The sequence below is a fragment of the Mesitornis unicolor genome, unplaced genomic scaffold (genome assembly GCF_000695765.1).
Source record: "Mesitornis unicolor isolate BGI_N332 unplaced genomic scaffold, ASM69576v1 scaffold9401, whole genome shotgun sequence".
Lineage (NCBI taxonomy): Eukaryota > Metazoa > Chordata > Aves > Mesitornithiformes > Mesitornithidae > Mesitornis > Mesitornis unicolor.
This window is the reverse complement of record NW_010165801.1, coordinates 159,315-178,865: the sequence shown is the minus strand read 5'-3', so window position 1 is coordinate 178,865 and position 19,551 is coordinate 159,315. Positions and strand designations below refer to the sequence as shown.

The window sequence follows — 19,551 nt, the reverse complement described above, 5'->3', positions numbered from 1 at the left end:
CTTCCTAGCTGGAAGGCTGTGGGAAGCTGACCTGCTGCAAACTGTGATTCAGAGTAGGTTTGCCTGTTAGCCTGCATTCTGCGTTGATGCCTCTACAGCAAGGGCAGAGCCCAAGGAAAATCCACCAGTTTGCAGGTAAGGAATTCTCTTCAAACTGTGCAAAGCAGAGCCTTTTCCGGCCTCAGCTCATGCAGTGACTATGGCATTTTTGCAGGATGCTGGCAGAGCGTCCAGAGATCGTAGCCCACTGACACCCACCTTCTGTTTAACAGAAGCTTAGATAGAAAAATGTAAGGGCAAAACCAGCAGAAATAACATCTCAAACAATCTGCTGATTTCTCAGCCATGTCATTTCCAATACAGGCCCTGCACTGGGACGACTAGTTTAAACACTTCTGCTCTAGCTTCATTATTGCATTTGCTGTCAGGTAATTAGCATAGCTCTTCCAGGCTGGTGACACAGGGGTGTTCCCTGATCCAGGGACTGGGTTCCCACAGCATTAAGACATGATGATGCTTGTATTGCTGCCTTGCAAAAACGAGTTGCATCATGATGCAAGACTCATAATCTCACATCTCTAGGCCCTTTACAGCACAAGGGCTGGGTTCAGTTGTGGATGCTTATGGTACACTCTGAACTTTCACTTAGGCCTCTTGACTGTCCTAATTAACTTGGGCTCTAATAGAAGATCCTTGCTGAGCTCAAAGACATTCAGTGTCAGCATTTCTCAGCTCGCTGTAGTCAAACCGAATGGTCTAAACATGTATTTTCTATATCCTCACTGTTGTTATTTCTGCACTGTAGGGACTCCCTCCACAATGGGTAGAGCTGCTATATTATCTTTTGTGGGACCTTCTGAACTCCAAGTCTCACCCAATACATTTATTCTGGGTCGTCCATCCTTAAAAACATTGTGAAATCACCTTTGCTGAACCCTTTATGTTGTGGTCCATCTCCAGAGCATCCTTACCAAATCCACCTCCTTGTGCCCAGGTCATCAGTTCTTGTACTATTCCATAGTCTCCTTGGACCTCTTTTTAACATTTTTTCCTATGTAAAGATGATTTTAATGCTCGTACTGTCATGCAGTGAAACACCTCCCTTAACTTCCCTTGCCTTTGCTGGTGTCTGCACTAGTGCTTTCTTTTGCCCTCAGCATGGGCATTTTAACCCAGGCCGAACGTGGATGACTGTGGTATTTGCATTCCAGCTATTGGAACTCTCTCTGTAATTTCCATTTGCTTAATTCTCACTAAATTGTAGTGTGGGTCCGCTCTTAAATAGTTGTTAGATCTCATCCCAGAGGCACCCAAACTACCTTTCAGGGTGAAAGGTATATTATAACTGCAACAAGCTGTTAAGAGTTAGCAATCACTTTTGAGCAAGTAATAGTTTGCGAAACTCCTTTGGGACCCATCTTAATTAAAAAGTACTACAAAAGCATACTATTGTTATCATGACCTTACAGCCATCACATAAAATTTTATCCTGTTACCTTTCTTCTCAAAACGCCTTGTGTTTGGAAGTGTCTATGTGGCCATGAAGTCTGCTCTTCTCAAAAAAAACTCGCTCCAGCCCCTCTCTATGATTTCACTCACATTCTTGTCACAAGAACGTCCTGACATTTAGGGTTGAGGAGGGAAACAAGACCTCCCATTGCTCAGGAAATGTACTTTTTACTTTTCTAACAATTAATGCCATCTGGATGCAGCTCTGTGGCTCACGGAAACAACTTGTACTACAGTGTAATTTCTCACATTGGTTAATGCGGTGCGTCTGGATCTAAAATGCTCCCTGCAAAGACAGTTGCACACCTTTGTGTCTTGATGCAGAGGACATCTCACAGTGTGTATGAGAGTGGAAAAAAGCAGTAATTCCTCCACTGTCCTGAAAATGGGAAAACTATAGGATCAGTCTCATGCCTTTACTTTCTTGAGCAGTAGTAGCGTGAATTTTCTCATCTTGATACCCATATGGTTCTCTGATGATCCTGTACTGCAAAACCCTTCCATGTCTGCTCTGAACGTGTAGAATATGAGTTCTTAACTGCATTCACCTGAGTATTGAAGGCTGTCAGGGTAAATGGAGAATATTATTTAGAGGGCTGGTGCTCTCCTAACTCTTAAAAAAACAAGGACAATTACAATGACAATGTGAAGATGCAGCTCTTTTGGCACTGAGTTACTTTCGAGTACGTTTGACTTTTGTGTTCCCCCGTTCTTCTGTTTTATAAGGCAATAAAACAACTATCAAATTGTTTTCCCTCTATAAATAGAGGTTTTTTAAATTGGAACAGCTAGAGTCAATGGCTCTCAGACGCAGCTGTGCTTAATTCAAGCTATAGAGGATGTTCAGACACTACTGTGGTACCAAGACAAGAGCCCTGATGGGCTGATTCCCTCGGCCTGAGCTGGCTGACAGTTTGTTGCCTGCTCTTCGTCACACCATGCTGTTTTCTACTCCTTGAATGGAGAATTGAAAAGTTTTTGAAATTCCCACCCCGAGGACAACTACAATCACAAGAGAAGACCCAGGTTTTTGTGTTGTATTATGTTCCTGGATGGGCAGCAAAGCAGTGGGAATACACCTTGTGCTTTAAATTAGTTGCTGTGAGAGTGGATCTATCCACCCATCATCTCCCATACCACTAACTGTTGGTCTGAATGTAAGTGTTTTGTGGTAATACAGCCATTCGCCCCAGGATCCCACACGAACAGCAGGTTTTCAGAACTTTTCTAACACGACACAGCTCAGTTGTGGAATACAGGTAATTTCTGCCAACTGCGTAATCCCTAAACAGCTCTGGGGGTAAGTGTCCCATAGCCAGATTGCCTGCAGTTATAGCTGTGCAGTGACTAACCTGTGCACACACGAAGCACAGAAAGATCTTGAAATGCGTAAGCAAAGGCTTTGTCATGATCTGTCGGGCAGGGACATGGTGAATATGAACGACCAGGGGAGGGGTTGCCCAGAGTTAATGGCGCAGGGCATCACAAAACAGCCGGGTCCCGGTCTGATCCAGAGACACAGCATGCACACCAACCAGCACGTTACACCGGTGCACGGCTGCCCGGCCCGCCACGGGCTCCAGTTCTGTGAGCTGCCTTGCATGCTATTGCCTGGTCTGAGCTTCACTGGGAAGCCAGTGCAAAACAAAATGCAAATGAATCCCAGTGAAGTTGCTGATCTAAGCCAAGCATGGTTGACTACGCCTCCTCCCTCCTCCTTTTGTGTTTTTTATTTTTTCCAAGCATTCCCCAGCTTCATCATAACATGAAAGCTCTCAATTCAGAGCAAATTAATCCACAATCCTGTCTAAACAGAATTCCTGCCGGAGGCATCGTCCTCTTGTTGCAACACTCGTCAAACGTCATTCCGTAATTACATGAAAACTGTTATTGCTGCAGAGGCACTCCCTGGGATGGGCCCTTCACTGCATACACAGCTGAATTTTGAAACAGGCCTCTTCCCCCTCCAGCTAATGACTCTAATGTGATTAAAAGCGGCACCATGACGGTACCCTGCTAGGTGGGTGCTTCTTTGCTGAGGGAGCTGAATCTCTTGACCCAGCCAGAAGCTCTGGGATCCTGCCCAGTGTCAGCACATGATCTCCATTTCAAGCAGTGCCAGGAACCTGTACCTCCCAGCTATTATTGTCCGGGGCCAAATGCATAAGTGGAAGCACAGCGCCTCTCTGAAGGAGGCCACCCTCAACCCCCCATTCATGAGACTCCCCTCTTCTCACAGGCTGAGCTTTCACTGCAGAAAGAGCAGCTGCAGCTGAAGATCATCGAGGTAGAAGATGAAATGGATAAGTGGCAGAAGGAGAGGGACCGGATCAAGGTGTGTATGAGATATTCTTTTAAGTTCCCTTCCCTCTTTCTCCTCTACTCATCACTTTCCTTTCTTTTCCACTCTGACATACCCAGCTCTTACTCACTCCATCCCTTACCCAGTCTCACTCTCCAAAGCTCACTCCTGTGAAATGTTGGAAACAACAACTCCTACTGAAGTCATTTTGCAACATACCCTGCAGGAGATCAAGAAGAGGCAGCACAGCCTTGTCACAAAATGATCCAAGGCACCTCCCTGCCTTGGGCCCCTTCAACCACCAGTAGCCAGGCTGATTCGGAAATAAAGGTGTGCTGCTTTTTATCCTGCTATTCAACACACAAAATTAAGCTCCAGAAAAGCTCTGGATTGCCCAGAGATGAGACAACAGGAACAGATACATAATCATCTTGTTTATAGTGGAACAGCTTATTTCCATACTGACATAGGGCGCCTTTGTAATTCTTTCACCAGGCTAAGGGTTAGAATCTAGTAATAGTGTTATTTTTTTAATTTATACCCTAACTGAATAGAGCAGTGAAAACACCATTTGGAGACACCCAAGGAAATTTGCATAATATTAATAGGCAAAGCCATTCTTCTGCCTTTTATGTGGTACACACACATTGGCTTGCTGGTTCTGCTCTTTGTCTGCTTTATTATTACTATTATTACTATTGTTATTATTATTGGAAATCTGACCTAGAAATTTTACCTCTGAATAGAGTTACATCCACAGCCCTTCTGAGGAGTATTTCAGAGCTATCTAGAGGTCAGGTTTGTAAAAATTGTATCAGCACCTTTCATCCTTTGAAATGATTTGATCCTCAAATTCTTTAGGAGCCAGAACCATGATTTAAAAGGTTTAAAAGAGCGTTTTTAAATATCACCTAAGAGTGCAGTTCGTGAACTGAAATAGAAGATACGCTCTTATAATGAGGAAGACAGCATGCTCTATAGATTACACACAATTATTGCAAGAACAAGTATTACTTCTTTTGGTACAACTTCTCTGGTGCTAAGACTTACATACCTGAAGTCCCCATAGTCACAGCCTAAATGCTGAGGATTCTTGCACATACCCCCTCTGTATCCCGCTATTAGCAAGTGACTCCCCGAGAAGTTTAATATTTTATTTCTCCTGTGTCTTTCCTGCTGCCTCCTCTCTCTGCCCCTTCCCTCCGCAGAACTACACCACCAATGAGAAAGCCACAGTGGACCAGCATTTCAAAGAGCTGATCCGTGACCTGGAGAGGCAGAGGGATGAAGTGAAGGCTGCCCTGGACCAGAGGGAAAAGATTGCATCAGAGAATGTGAAGGAAATTGTGGATGAGCTAGAAGAGAGGGCAAAGCTCCTGCGGGAGGACAAGGAGAACAGGGAGCAGATCCACCAGATCAGTGACTCTGTGCTCTTCCTGCAGGTAACTGAGATCTTATTTTCCTTTCCTTTTTTTCACATGAGAACAGGATTTGTCCCAAAACCAAATCCCAGGTTGGTGTAAGAGGTGTTAAATCTTCTCCAGTTCAATGCACACACGTGGCAGGAACAGACCCTGACGTTTGAAGCTGTCTCTGCTCCGTTACGTGAAGGATGAACTTGGACATGCCAGCGTCTGTTGTTGTTGTAGACTGCTAAAGCTCATGGGCAGAACATTTGCCTGCCCCCTCTGTCTGCACTGTTCTCCTTTGCACTTCATGGTATTTGGACCCTAGCACTAGCCAATTCCCTAGGATCCAGCCTCCATCTCTCATGTTGCTCAGTAACGTCTCCCTCCTTCTTTTTGGCAGGAGTTTGGGGCTTTGATGCGGAATTACGTACCCCCTCCATCTCTCCCGACATACAGTGTGCTGCTTGAAGGGGAGAGCATGAGTCCATCTATGGGACTCCTCAGAGATGACCTCCTAAACGTCTGCATGAGGCACGTGGAGAAGATCTGCAAGGCAGACCTCGGCCGCAACTTCATAGAGAGGAACCACATGGAGAATGGTAGAGTATCGGAGAGCTGCCCCTTTCCTCCCTCCTTCCCCGGGCAAAGCCTAGCTCAGAGTCAGAGATGAAGTGCAATGAGTGTGCTTCTACATGGAAGACTGCACAGCCATACTAAGGCAGCTCAGTGGCTCACTAGGTAAATTGAGAAGGCAGTGGCAGAAATGTGAATGTGGCCGCCCCAGTGTGGCAATTTTGAAATCCTGTCATTAGTGTATTTGTACAGCTCAGTTAGCACATTTGCTGTGCTGGTATGACACGCTGTTTTACAACAGCCTGTTTCAGCCACCGCTTGCCTGGGTGGAACGTGAAATCCCCGCAAGCAACTGTCACGGAAAATCTAATAACAGATTTTCCAAGTAGAAAGGTCCTCGTTTTGTTGTTCAGGTTAAGCTGCGACTTGAACTGGCATAACTCTCTGTGATCACACTTCTCTGCATGTAGGGTGAGCTTTGTTTCCCACCTGCCCTGTTCAAGGGACATGCGATGCCAAATGGTCCCCACACTTCAGTGGAGTTTAAGGATGAACTTATGTGAACAGAGAGGTCATGGTCAATACCAAAGCACTGCAAGGAATCTTCCAAGTTTTAGAACCCACTGACTTTCTGTGTCTCCCAATTAGCTCTACACAAAGGACTAGTCTTGCATCAAGCTCACACATAAGATTAGGAAGACAGGGCACTAAAATGGGACTCCACAGCCAAGGGCCACTTCTCAGTTCTCTGACAAACAGTGTTTGTGACCTTGGGCAAGTTACTTAATGCCATGAAATGACTCCATGCATTAAGAGTAATAGAGATCAGAATTAATAATTATCTCAGGAGGGTGCTATAAGGATATAATCCATTAATAACTGTGAAACCCCAGATACCGGAGCAATAAAGGTCAAGAAGCTAGATAGGTAACATGAGGATAAATTGCACCCTGCTGCTCAGGAGGACGTGTGGCTCAAAAAGATGCAGGAATAACCTCAAGTCCAGTTCATAAAACACAAGCAGCTGAGGAAGTCTGCTGCAAATCTGCAAGATCACTGTTATTTCATTCAAATTCACAGTACTCACTAGACATTCCTCCCATATTAATACACCACCTTTGTTCCTGGGCAGCAGCCATGCAAATCACTCCAACTTCCTTCCAGAAAAGACAGATACACATTAGAAGATGATATGATAAAGGAGAAAGAGAAGAAACAGCCAAAAAACCCCACGCAAACCCCCAAACCAAAAACCCAGACAAAAAGCAGCCTGGTGAAAAGAGGCACAGAGGCCAGAACAACATGGCTTCAGTTATTTGTCAACATGCTAATATTTTTCAGAGCCTGGGTTTTGTGAATCAGCCTGTGTGGCATTTACAATCTAGAGCAGTAAGAATGAAGGTGTCATGGGACCAGAGTACATTTAATGAGAATCACCAGTATTCATCAAATGACAGTCTGCTGCCTTCCTACATTATGGAGATAAAAAGTTCCTGTCCCCAAGGTGCCTGCACTGCAAACAGTTCATTAATGTTTATCTGGCATCATCATTCTCTGTTAGACCTGAATTAGATAGACCGGATACTTCTAGTCCAGAGAACCAACCTTTCTGAAACATCAGGAATCACATTCAAAGTGCTCATGATGCATAGCTAGACTGTCCCTGCCCTCAAAGTAGTACCAGAAGTTGAACATTACCTGTCTTGCTAACACTGCAGTGTACCTGGTCAGATTCTCAACACTCCACATGCCAGGGTTCGCTGCGAAATTTGGCTATAACTTAATAGAAGTAGATGATAGGCAGCTCACATCCAAAAATCACTGTTGTACTTTTGTCTTTCTTCTCCTTTGCTTGCCCAGTGATTTGCAGAATTTCAAAAGTCTGGATGGCGTCATGCCAAAGGAGTTTTAAATGCCTGACTACTCACAGCACTTCTGAAAGTGAGATGAGTACCATAAAAGCACTTTGCATTCCAGTTACCATTACTTACTAAGTTACCTTCCATCTGCTGAGCTGTTTTTTTGCCAGTCCTGAAGCAAATACATTTTACTTGGCCATTTGTACAACCCAACAAGAGTATGCGTATGTTCAGTTCTAGTAGCTCTGGATAAAGACTGACTACATCTTGATCACTTGATCACTCGATCACTCTTTATTTGGGTCCCCTCCATGTTACTGATGCCAGAAGTCCTCAGTGGTACTTGAAATCCATGGGATTCAAGTGTCAAAACATTTCTGAGCAGGGCAACAATTACCTACTGCCAGAAACCTGGGCACTTTCAGAAACTTTACTGGGGATTTAATGGACACAGCTTGGTGTCTGCTTAATGAGAAGAACAGTGGTATCCACGCAGTTGGGAAATGCTATTTAAGGTGAGTCTCAGAAACTTCAGAGCTCTCCGTTTTTCAGACCACAGTTACACTTGAAAGGGGACAGCACTATGCATCTAGTGACTGCAAGGAAATAACTCCACAATTACTTAATGGATTTAATTAACTTGGACTCCCCCTGAGTCATCGCAACAAGTTCATTGCAACCAGCTTGATCTTCTGGTGTAGAAAACTTCCCAGGAAGAAATATTATATTAATGGAACGAAACCTGCTTAATAGCAGACTCCAAAGGGAATCCACTTTCTTTTAGTCGTCATAACAGGTACCTACTTAGCAGTGTGTCAGAGACAAATAATCAGAGAGCATCCAGGGAGTTTAAATAACACAGAAATAAACTGGAGAAATAACATAAAAGTTTGTTCAGTGACTTAACAACCAAAGAATGGAACTATTTAAATATGGGAGCCAAATTGTTGTTTTCCCTTGCAGAGAACAACAGGTTTATTTAACACTTGAGGCCTTAAAAGAAAGTCTCTATCAGCAACTGTACTGATAGAGCATCATTTCCTGTGGATCAGTGTTGGAAAACCAACACCAGGCTGTGCCAGAGCTGGCAAAAGGGTGGGTTTCCTCCACTGTGCATGAAGCCTGAACCACGCGCCCTGGTCCAAGAGCCCAGGAAGTTAGAGCTGTTTGCAACTCAGGTTTAGCATCCTTCTTTACAATGGAACAAACCAACACTGGCTTTCTTCAGCTTTGTAATACTTGCAGTTCAAGATCTGCTGGTGGAAAGCCACCTCTGTGCACGGGTTAAACACACAAAAGAAGCCACACAAACCACTGCTTTTGAAGTGGGATACATTTTTAGCCACACAGCAGTATTTTGGTAGGAAAATGCCTCAGCCCTCAAGTCTCCCTGTGGATTTCCAGAAGATAACATATCTCCTGAATGGCCAAATGCTTCAGCTGTGCTGTGCCTCCAAGGGAGCTTTCTCTTTTTTGATCCCAGGCTGAACCTCTGGGTAGCTACAGCACTGCTCTACCTCCCAGCCAAAGAGTCTCACAGGAATGACAAACACCGAGGAACTTGTTTTCAAAGGGCAGAACTGTCTCTCCTGCAGCACCTGAGGAAGCAATTCCAGTCTGTTATCCCTTTCCCCCTCCTCCTGTCCCTCTCAAGGCCACTAAACTGCCTCCTCCAGCTCACACCCTGCTCTGCTTCCCCAGGTGACCACCGGTACATGATGAACAACTATGAGTGGAACCAGCCTGACAACTTGAAGAGATTTTCCATGTTCCTGTCTCCCAAAGGTACAGCATCCTAATGGTGATCATACTTCTTCCAAACACAGCATAGGAAAGGAACTTCATTAATTATTTGTCCCAAAATTTGCCTTCCCTCATCTTTCCCACCATCTTACAGAGCTTTGAGAAGTTTTTGCCTTTTCATCTCAAACAAGGCAGCTAAGGTTCTCAACTCCATGGAGGAGAGCTGGAGCAACTGAACTCTTTCAAGGCTGTAGTTGGTGAATATAGGGGAGTTTTTATATGTGTTACCAGGTTGCAGTAAGTGTTATTCTCCACTAGAAGGTTACCCCACTGTGCTACCAAGTGTGAAAGCTACACTAGGCTTGCTCTGCATTAGGAATTTACTGTCACCAGAAAACATACTTCTTCCTTACAGGGAAAGGAAAGAAGAGATGAGGAATGTGTCCTAAAAAAGGAGGAGTCTGGGGTTCTTTTCTGAGCTCTGTCACTGACAACAAGAGCCCTGATGATTTGCTTGTGTCCCAATTGTTACATGAGGACTACAGGATGAGTCTTTGGAGTGAATGACTGTTTTCAACACATTCAGCTGTAAAATGACAGTTGTCTTTTTCTAAATTAGTGCCAGAACCGACCTCCAGAGAAGCAGAGCGTGCTAAAAGCCTAGGCGAAGCAATGCCTGCAGAAACAGAAGAACAGAAATGGTAGCACAAAACAAGTAACCAAATTTCCTCCAGTCTCTAGAGAGCAAGGCCCTGCCTGGATTTGCCAGGTGTTTACAGCTGCTGTTCTGCAAGGCCAGATGGTGGGCAGGGTGAAGGGATATGCCAGCAATTAGCAGTGGCACTCCCCTGAAGGCATATTTGAAGTGCGATGCTGCCTGTTCTGTCGTTAGGGTTTCATGGGGATAACCCAGATCCCAACACTGAGCCCTTTGTCTGGATTTCCACTTTGCCCTTCTCCTCTCTTACCAGCCCACGCCTGGCAGCTCGCTGGCAGCCCTGCCTGGCGCCGTGGGCACGACCCTGCCGTTCGGAGCAGAGGCAACGAACGTTCCCAGTTCAGCGTTTGCAAGCCTTTAGCAGGACTGTTTCCTGCAGGACCCCCATGTTATGGGGGTGCAGCATCTTCATCAGAGGCTGCATTTCGCCAGTGGTGGGTTCATTCTGCAGAGACTCTGCCCCAGCTGCTTCAGGGCTGTTCAGAGGAACACAGCAGATTAATGCCATTCTGCCATCACCGCTCCCGTGTGTGTCTGGGACAGGGCTGAAACCTGGTGTGGCAAAAGGACTATTTGCAGCAGTGCCATAGCACAGCATAGCCTGGCTGCTCACTGCTCTGGACCGCAGTGCCTGGACTTCTCTCTGCTCCTCTCCGGAGGATCAGCTCCTGAGGCCTGAGCAGGGCCTCCCTGGCTCCCAGCTGGGAGCATCCCAGCCTCCTGAAGGATGTGCCAAGAGACACAGGGATCAATAGAGACTGCTAGATACAGGGTTTCTTATTTAGTGCTGTTTATTGGAGCCAGTGGGGACACTTTTAGCATAAGGGTTGTACAGCAGCTTGCAGTTCAGTGACCCACTGCTTCCTGCAATGGACTTTTGAATATCCAAATACTGGGGCAGTGTTTGTTCCACCTACACATCTAAGTTTCCCTGAGAGCACAGGCATGTTGCCTTCCAAAGCTACTCATTGTAGATTTTCTACCATCTGAGTTACTTTGTCCAAAAAACCTAAGCACATGATTGCACACGCGGTCTCTGCTGAAATGGGGATTGAACAGCAGTGGATTCTCCACCTGGGTGAGGGCTCAAGCATGATCCCTTACGGGAATGCGTTGACAGAAAGGAACCAGCTGCTGAAACCACACTGATGGGGACTTTGGGAACGGAATGAATCAGCAGGCAAAACAGCAGACATGACCCACTTTGCGTGCATGCTGGCTAGCAAAGGATTATCCAATGAATAATGCAGTATACCCATAACCATTTAACTCTCTAGAGCTTTCTGTGCTCTATCCATGTAGCATGTAGAAGTCCAGCACTGCCCCAGTTGCATCTTTTCTAAAGAATTCCATAAAATGGGAGGGGAAAAAAGAAAGGACCACCCTTTGCACTGCATAATATGCACAGAATCCTTGAATATCTCATGGTAATTTTGCAATACACCTTTTTCTCATGAGGTTGGATCAAATTCTGCCTGAGGCCACAGCAGCAAGTATTCGCTGCATTGAGGTGTATTACCAAGTAGTGCCCTGCGCTAATTGCAGTAGCCCATACTAAGAAACTGCTTGGATTCGAGCTGAACCTATAGATTTTTAAGCCCTGCTTAAATTCAAGGAGCTTTCTGCTGCTCGTGTCATTAAAGACAGTACCACAGAGCATCTGCCTGCAGGGATGAAGTAATAAGGCAAAGGGGAGACATTGAAGGTTTCAAATGCTGCCTAAAATATAGAGGAACAATCTGTTCAACTGCTCAACACTCCTTTCTGTCCTTTTCCACTGAGCTGTCGCCTCCTGATGTTGCAAACACTATGGCCAAAGCCAGGAGGAGGTTGGAAAGATCATCTTGTGCTTCTGGATGTCTCTGAATAAAGAGTAGAAGGGACTCGGGCACACAGAGAGGGAGAAACAGCTGCTTAAATAGAAAAGCGGTCCACAGGATGGCAGCATAACAGCTCAAAGCATTCATCTCTTGCTCTTCTGGGAGTCCGATGTCTCACTAAAGGGGTACAACAGCAGTAGTCTGCATCCCAGCACGGTGTCCTAGTGAAACCCTGGAGCACATGCCTGTCACATTGGCTGAGACAATGTGTGCTTGAGCAAGAAATGCTCCTCTACTTGTGTCTCTTGAGCTCTAAATCCAAGCCTCTGCCTCCAGGTCTCTTTACAGAATAGTCATGTTGTGTAGACAAACCTGAGTTGGCAATTTAATGTCGCTAAAGACAGCTCTGCGGCAGTAAGAGAGCTTTGTTCTCTAAATGAGAAGCCTATTCACCACTCCCTGGAACCCAGGGAAAAAGGATCAGGCTTTCCTCTACTCCCTGGACCCAGATTTCTGGTTTGGAGCTGCTTCCAAATTGGTGGGGACTGTTTCATAGAGCAATGCCAGGCATAGGCCTTTGAGCCAGCTCATCAGGAGCCGACTGCTGAACTGGATGCTCTTGTTTTACAGCCAGTTTCAACCCACGATCATGGGAATTTTCCTCCTTCCAAGCGACTGAGGAAACACTTGGTACGGGTAATTCCGACTTCAGTTTGAAAGGATCTAACCCCCCGTGCCACAGCTTTCTGGCTGGCTAACCAACCTTCTCTGCTTCCCCTCTCAGCTGTGCTGTCACCTGTCAATCACTCACAGAACCATCTCTTAGCTGAGTTATCAGTGCTGTCTGCATACACCCAAACCCAGGGGCTCACTGCTCTAGGCACTATGTATACAAGAGGGAAAGGCATCCCTAGTTATCATTGTTCAGTGAAAGAAGAAGATGGAAAACACAGGTACCAATTTGTAAAGACCCTGAGATACCTAACCACTGCAGTCGTCGAGTGCCAGCATCTTCCAAGGCAATCTGTGGAGGCTGTGGCAGAACCAGGAGTGGACTCCAAATACCCTCAGCCAGGTTCAGAAGCAAAAGGCTGCTCTTCTCCAGTAAAATAGCTTTTATACATAGAGCTTTTACTTAGCAACTAAGTTCTCAAAGATGTTGAGAACTGTTCTGCCCACCATTCACTGTCTATACAGCATCCAGCACAGTGGGGAGGGGGTGCTTTGAGCTATTGTACTGAGAACCAGCACCAGTGAGTCACACCTTTTCTTCCCAGATGCCCACTTTTCCTATTCCTCGCCTGTATTTTCTTACCTTGCTTTGTTCATGCTCAGAGGGTCCTGCCTTGCCTTTCATCCACAGGCAGCCTACAAGCACCCATGGCCACTCTACCTGGGGGAGCTCTCGTGACTCACGGCCACACCTAAGTCGTTCCTGCTTTTCATGCCACAGGCAGAGCTGTCTCCCTCTCATCGTCTCTGCTCCCAGATTCATTCTGGCAGCCAGGGCCTGACCCTAAGGAGGCCAGGAGGGAAAGCCTTGCTTTCATTTCTATGGGCTTTGAATAAAGCCTCAACTGCTTGGAGGCTAGGAAGCTTTGGCAGTTACACAGTTTTGCCTTGTTGCTCCAGCTTCTGGAGATGCAGTTTACCTGTGAGGGAGCTGCTGCTCTTCAGTCATACCTGCACTCTGGGTCTCTCAAGAGAAAAGCTCTTCCCTCCCTGCATGGAGCATTGGGATCTCTTCACACTTGCACACTGTGTACACCACAACTGACTGCTCTCATCTGCCTTTTCTTACTAGGAGAAAAGGGGCAAAGCTATTAGTTCCCGTTTCCCCCAAGCTGGTTGAAGTTATTTTTACAGAGTGTGTTTTGAAATGCTTAGCCTTCCCCACTGGAGCACGCAGCACCATGGAATAACACAACCTCTTTATCTTCCAGTAGGCAACGGTACTAAGCTGCCTTTTCAGTTCTCCTCGGTGGGACAGAATCCGCCCGGTGACTTCAGCAAACAATCTGATGGGAGCCTCTTCACTAAGACCGGTACTAGGCATTTAGTTTTCCCCCTTCCTTCTGCCTCTTTTTTAGGTGATAAGACATTTAATCCTGTTCTTGCTCCCCCAGAGAAGGCCTGGAGCAGTCCTACACCTGGCCCCTATCTCCTGCCCTGACTGTTAATCTCTCAGATACAAGCACATGTTTACATGATTGCTGAACCACGGCAACAGGGGTTTATCAAAGAATGCCCAGAAGAATTAAAAAGTTATATCTAGTGAATAGTTGAAAGGGTTTAAAATTTTGTTTGTAATGGGTAGAGGTAAGAATTTTAGATGCATAGGGACCAGGGAAAGACAGATACTAGGAAATTATGTTCATCGTCATTTACCCATTTAGCTTCATCACTGTTTTAAAACAGCTATGGTCCTGAAAGAAAAGTAGCCACTCTGAGCACAACCTTTAAAAAACATCTGCAGTAGCTGCCTGTCCTCCTTCATCCGAACCAGAATCCCCCACTCACCGTCTCATAATCCTCTTTGCACTACCCAGTAGTTCAAGGGCACCAGAGGTGGAATCCAAGAGCATCAGCACCTGCCAAGCAGTCAGGACCGATTGATTTATGAATGGGAGATGGTGGGGAAAGGCCATTGCCTGATAACACTGAAACTGGTTATGATTCAGCAGGGCTGGTATTATTTTTGAATCAGAACAGAGCTGGTGTGGTAGAAGGGGGTTAGGGCTTATCACGCTTGCCAGAGGTACTGTCATTAATTTCTGACATGAAACCCAGGCCTTAGCTCTTTACACTAATTAAATAGCCTATAGTGTTCTTTGCAAGAGTCAGCATGCTTAGTTCGGGACTTGGCCTAAATTTAATTGGACTGATTGCATTCCACCTCTGCATTCCTCAGACATTTTAATTAGACAGACCTTCTTTACTCCCTTTTCCTAACCGATTGGGTGGTGGAATAGGCATCTGTCTGATGGCTGTTGCGTCCCACCCCAGAAATGGCTGCACTTCAATGTTAAGCAATGCAATACTAATTATGTGGCACTTCCAGTCCTGCTACTCATCTTGACGCTCGCAAGGGGAGACGGGGATGGTGACAGGGACTGATCTGTAACAGGCTGTTTTATGTTGTCACAGCTTATCCTTCAATAGTGAGACATCAGTCTGCAAAGGTGACGCCACAGACATGGAAATCCTCTAAGCAGTCTGTATTGGTAAGAAATATACCCTTGGTGTGAAAGCATGTGCACAGCTTCAGCAGAAGAACTACCTGTTCTAGGGATACGTGAGACTTCAGAGACTAGGGCTTGGGTCCTTTGGAGATGGGAAAGTGAAAGCTTCACGTCAACAGCTTCTATTATTTTTTCCTGTGGTTAACTGCATCCACAGAGGGATGCAGATTAACCCTCCCACCTCCACAGCTCTAGGTTGTAGGAATAATCAATACTTCAAAATGACATTTTGAAAAGATTTTGCCCTAGTCTAAACTTGATCCAGGCCTCTAGAAGCTATACAAAGAGTACAGCACACATGTGGCTGTCTGTGCTGCTTTTCCTCCCTGCAGGGATATCATATACTCTCAGTAGTCTGTGGAATCTAGAAAGCATAGGTTGCATAAATGACACCTAAGACAATCACAGAAAAGTCTCTTGCTAATTACATCCTATTGTGGGCAGGTGCAATAGGAAAGATGAAGGATAAATCACTAGAACATCTGTAAGTCATTCATTTTGTGCTGTTAGAGCAAAACAGGTAATAGTGCATTATAAGGGGCAGAGGACAGTGATATTTTAGGTCTTGTAAGCTTAAATATACAAGGGTAACAAACAGTTAATGCATAACCACAGAAACACTAAGTTAATCTATTTTTCTTAACATCCATTCACACTGTGCTGCATTAAGATCTTGCATGATCTGAATTAAGATTGTCAAGCTTTTGCCCCCGTCTCCGTAGATGAAATCTATTTTTTGAATTCTGATTATACATCTGTGAAAGATTATTTACTGTTCCCTGGAAATAAGACTTGTAAGAAGGAGGGGGTCAAGAATTGAGAGCATTCCAATACCGAAGGAAGAAAACAGAGAAAATACAACAGTTAGAAAGTAGCTGCCTGAGGATGTTTCTTGTTAGACTGTATCACTTTCAGAAAATCCAGCCTTGAGTCTCTGAATGTGCTGCAGCAAAACATACCTCTCTGGAACAGCAAAGTTTTGCAATATCTTCTCTGTCTTGTGTTTGACCACTGCCTTTCTAAAAGATCATCTAGTTCATCATGTGTGTGCCCAGATGGAGACTCTTCCCAGTGATTTTTAGGTACCAACCTGTCCTCCCTAACGGTGGTGTTATACTGGGGAAGTCTGGTGAGGAAAGGGAAGTCTCTGTTGGCACTGGTGGATGTGTTTATGCTCTTCCCAGCAATAAGCACCCCACTGCACAACAGTCAGCGTGCTGTGCTCCACGAACACAACCCATGGTCTCCTCAGTCCCCATAGAGAAATCCTGGGTACCTTCTTCCATGTGAAGTCATCAGTCTTTTCCTGTCTCCCTTTCTCTCTCATACATATACTTGTAGCCGCTATTTTATTTTTATAGCCTATATTCACCAGATAGCCTGAACCTTACAATTGAATTGATAAATATAAGCATTAAAGAGTCCCAAAATAGAAATACACGCTTCGGACTGCAGTAGCTCTGCAGGAGCTTTTATGGTCTATTGGGCCAATAATCTAGCTCTTAAAATAGTCTTAAATATGTATTTAAGTAATACACATTCTAAAAGCCCTGTAAATATGATTTTTTCTGCACAAAAGACTATACTGTTTAAGGAGGAATGTCTTTTTAACCGACAGGGAGTTCTTTAAAATGAAGCCCCCCTCTTCCATCTCTTAATTATATTGAAAATTAAAGCCATAAAACGAAACGGATTTCAACAAAAGGGAACATTGAGCAGGAGATATTGGAAGTCAGCAGTGAGCAGCAAAGAAGGGCTGGGTTTGCTCTGCCCATGCTTCCAGCCTCCTGCCGTGCCTGATATTAACTAGCGCGCTGCACAAAAACGTACCAGCGTGTTCCTGTGAGCTTCTCCCACCTTCTGCTAGAGAGATCTGGGCAGTGGATCAAACCTGAGACAGATCAGACATTACAAAACCACAGTTGTCCCTGATTGCCCTGGTCACTGCTTCATTGGTGTAACCATATTCTTATCCAGGCTCAAGATTTTGCCCTGAACAGTGCAACCAGCTATCACAATCAATAAGTCGGCTCAGCCAGAGAGCACAAATAAATGCCATGTGACTTAGTTGATCACTCGCATAACTGTGCATGGCTTTAAAGTGTGAAAATTCCCATGTGTTCCCAGGTTAGTGAGCAATTAAAAGGCACTGACAGAAGTATAAAAATAAAGGTGACATTCCTCTACTTCCAGAAACCTCTCATCAAACCATGAGTCACAGTCTGAGATTTTACATGATGCACAGACTCATTTGGCTCAGGAATGAAGTCCATGCAAAGTGTGTGTGTAAATCAAAAAGCAACACTATTTGCATTCGATCACTCCAGCACCTCCAGTAGTGAAATGAGGCGGTGTTGCTCTGCAAGAGGAAAGGCTGAAGGTGTTAAGATAGGAGTACGTTAAGATGTGTATGGTTGGGCTACCTAGGAGGGTGAAGTATAGGCCATCAGAAAAAGAAGGTAGGTCAAACTCACATGCCCCAAATTCTCCATTGCAGTCACATTACCGCCCCTTTTACGTCAACAAAGGCAATGGAGCCACTTCCAACGAGGCACCTTGATTCCTGAAGATTTAGGGAAGAGCTGGCAGCACTTGGAGTGAAGACTCAGCTGCGGATTTTCATGGATGTACCTGCTACTGTATTAACCTTACTGCTCTAATCTCTGCCAGGGAGAGGGAAGGTGCAGAAGGGAATAGCCTTTACTAGAGGAAACAAGGACTTTTTCCAAATCACCTAATCGCCTTGAAAGCTCTGCAGGCCTTAACAATGTAACCCCATCCTCTGCTGTCACTCCCTTATTCCTTCTCTGTCAATGCCCTTCCTTTTGCCTCTGCAGAGCGAGCTGCTCTGCTTCTCCTGGAAGCATGCATGCTTGGGAAGCACGCTGCCCCCCTCTGCTATACCAGTTGTCCCCTTGTCCCGAGTGTGTTTATATGACCATAGCTAATAGTCCTGGTGAAAGGTCTGAAGCTGGGGGTGGGGACACAAGGATATTCCTGGAACAGAAAGCCCCCACTGACAGGCTAAAGCCCTTCCCGTGCCTTTCTACCCCATCACCCAGCCCTGCCTTGGATGGGGACACACAGCTCTCGCTGGCATCAGCTCTGGTGCTGCCACCTCCCCAGGATCCCTGCAGACCCCCCCAGCCCATGCTGTGGCAACAGCTTCCTCAGGGCCCTTCATCAGCTCAGCTCTGCTCTGCTCCTGCCGGCTTCCAAAAAGCCAGCCAAGAGGACCCATTCAGAGCTGCTACTGCCCACGGCCAGCTACTGGGGGAGGGCAGAGAGGCTTTCAATCCCATTAAAGTACCCCTCCAGCCACCTTTTCAAATTACAAAATAAAAAGAAAATCCATCCTACTAATATAAGATTGATTAGATGCCATAGGTTTTGGGTGGGTTTTTTGTTTTGTTTTGTGGTGGTGGTTTTTTTTTAAAAATTCCTCTAAACCAAAATTGATCTTTGTATTGTGGTTCAGGTGCAATGGTGTTTAGCACCATAGCTTTTTGCTGAGGATAATATTTTTTTGTTTGTCCCCTGGATAGACAAATCACAACAGGACCCGGCTTGCAAACCAGCCAGGGCTGGTTAACTTTTCTGTGATCTCACTGAGATTATTTTCCTTCCCCTTGGACAAAGCTGAGAGGTTAAGTCCATGCTACGCAAAAACCTCCCCAGGTCAGTCAATGGGAGCAGATGGCCCATTGCAGGATCAGAGCCCTCCAACAGTGATAAGCAGCTGCAGAACAGAGAACCAAGACCTGACAGCTACTTTTCATGGTTTGCTCTGTTCAAAAGGTTTTCGGAATGGCTTACTCCACCTTTCCTACCCCCAAATGCTTGCAACACCTTGCTGAGAGAGGTCACACCTACTGCTCCCTCAAATTACTTTCTTGCTAATCCCTGTGCAAAGATACTCGCTGCTTTTTAATCCGACACCTCAGACAAAACTTCTGAGGCTGAAAGTTGGTTGCTCCAGAATACTTGAAATGGCACTTATTTTATTTTATTTTTACCCGATGATCAGAGAAGAAAGTGATAGGGATGGTAAGGAAGGACGTGAAGAAAGGGAAACTGGGATAAAGTTGCTAGGAAATGCACTGAGGGGTTTGAGTATGTGTGTGAAAGGATAAAATAAGCCCCCTCCCCAATCTCACTGTTTGTTTTGCCCCTGAGCAGGCATCCAGTAATCACTTGGGTCCCTTATGGTCCCGTAAAAGCTTTCACTGCCTCTGTTCTATTCTCCAAAATACGGACATGATCCCTCCTCCTCCCCCAAAACTCTGATATTAAAATCCCCCCCCTGTTCCTTGCCCTAAAGAAGGCCTGCTGGGCATCTGCACTGTCCCTTGCCCAGCACACAAATGACCAGCGTG

The 19,551-nt window shown here is 45.5% G+C and overlaps 1 protein-coding gene across 1 annotated transcript in view; it reads left to right on the top strand.

Annotated features, from left to right (window-relative positions):
• Positions 1–17,735, top strand: part of TRIM29 (tripartite motif containing 29) — a 21,999-nt gene extending 4,264 nt beyond the window's left edge. Inside the window, exons 2-9 of the mRNA XM_010194756.1 lie at positions 3,749–3,844; positions 5,020–5,253; positions 5,621–5,819; positions 9,354–9,437; positions 12,564–12,623; positions 13,880–13,978; positions 15,081–15,157; positions 17,673–17,735. Of these exons, the coding sequence (XP_010193058.1) occupies positions 3,749–3,844; positions 5,020–5,253; positions 5,621–5,819; positions 9,354–9,437; positions 12,564–12,623; positions 13,880–13,978; positions 15,081–15,157; positions 17,673–17,735 (912 nt within the window). The remainder of the gene's footprint in view (positions 1–3,748; positions 3,845–5,019; positions 5,254–5,620; positions 5,820–9,353; positions 9,438–12,563; positions 12,624–13,879; positions 13,979–15,080; positions 15,158–17,672) is intronic.
• The last annotated feature ends 1,816 nt before the right edge of the window (positions 17,736–19,551 follow it).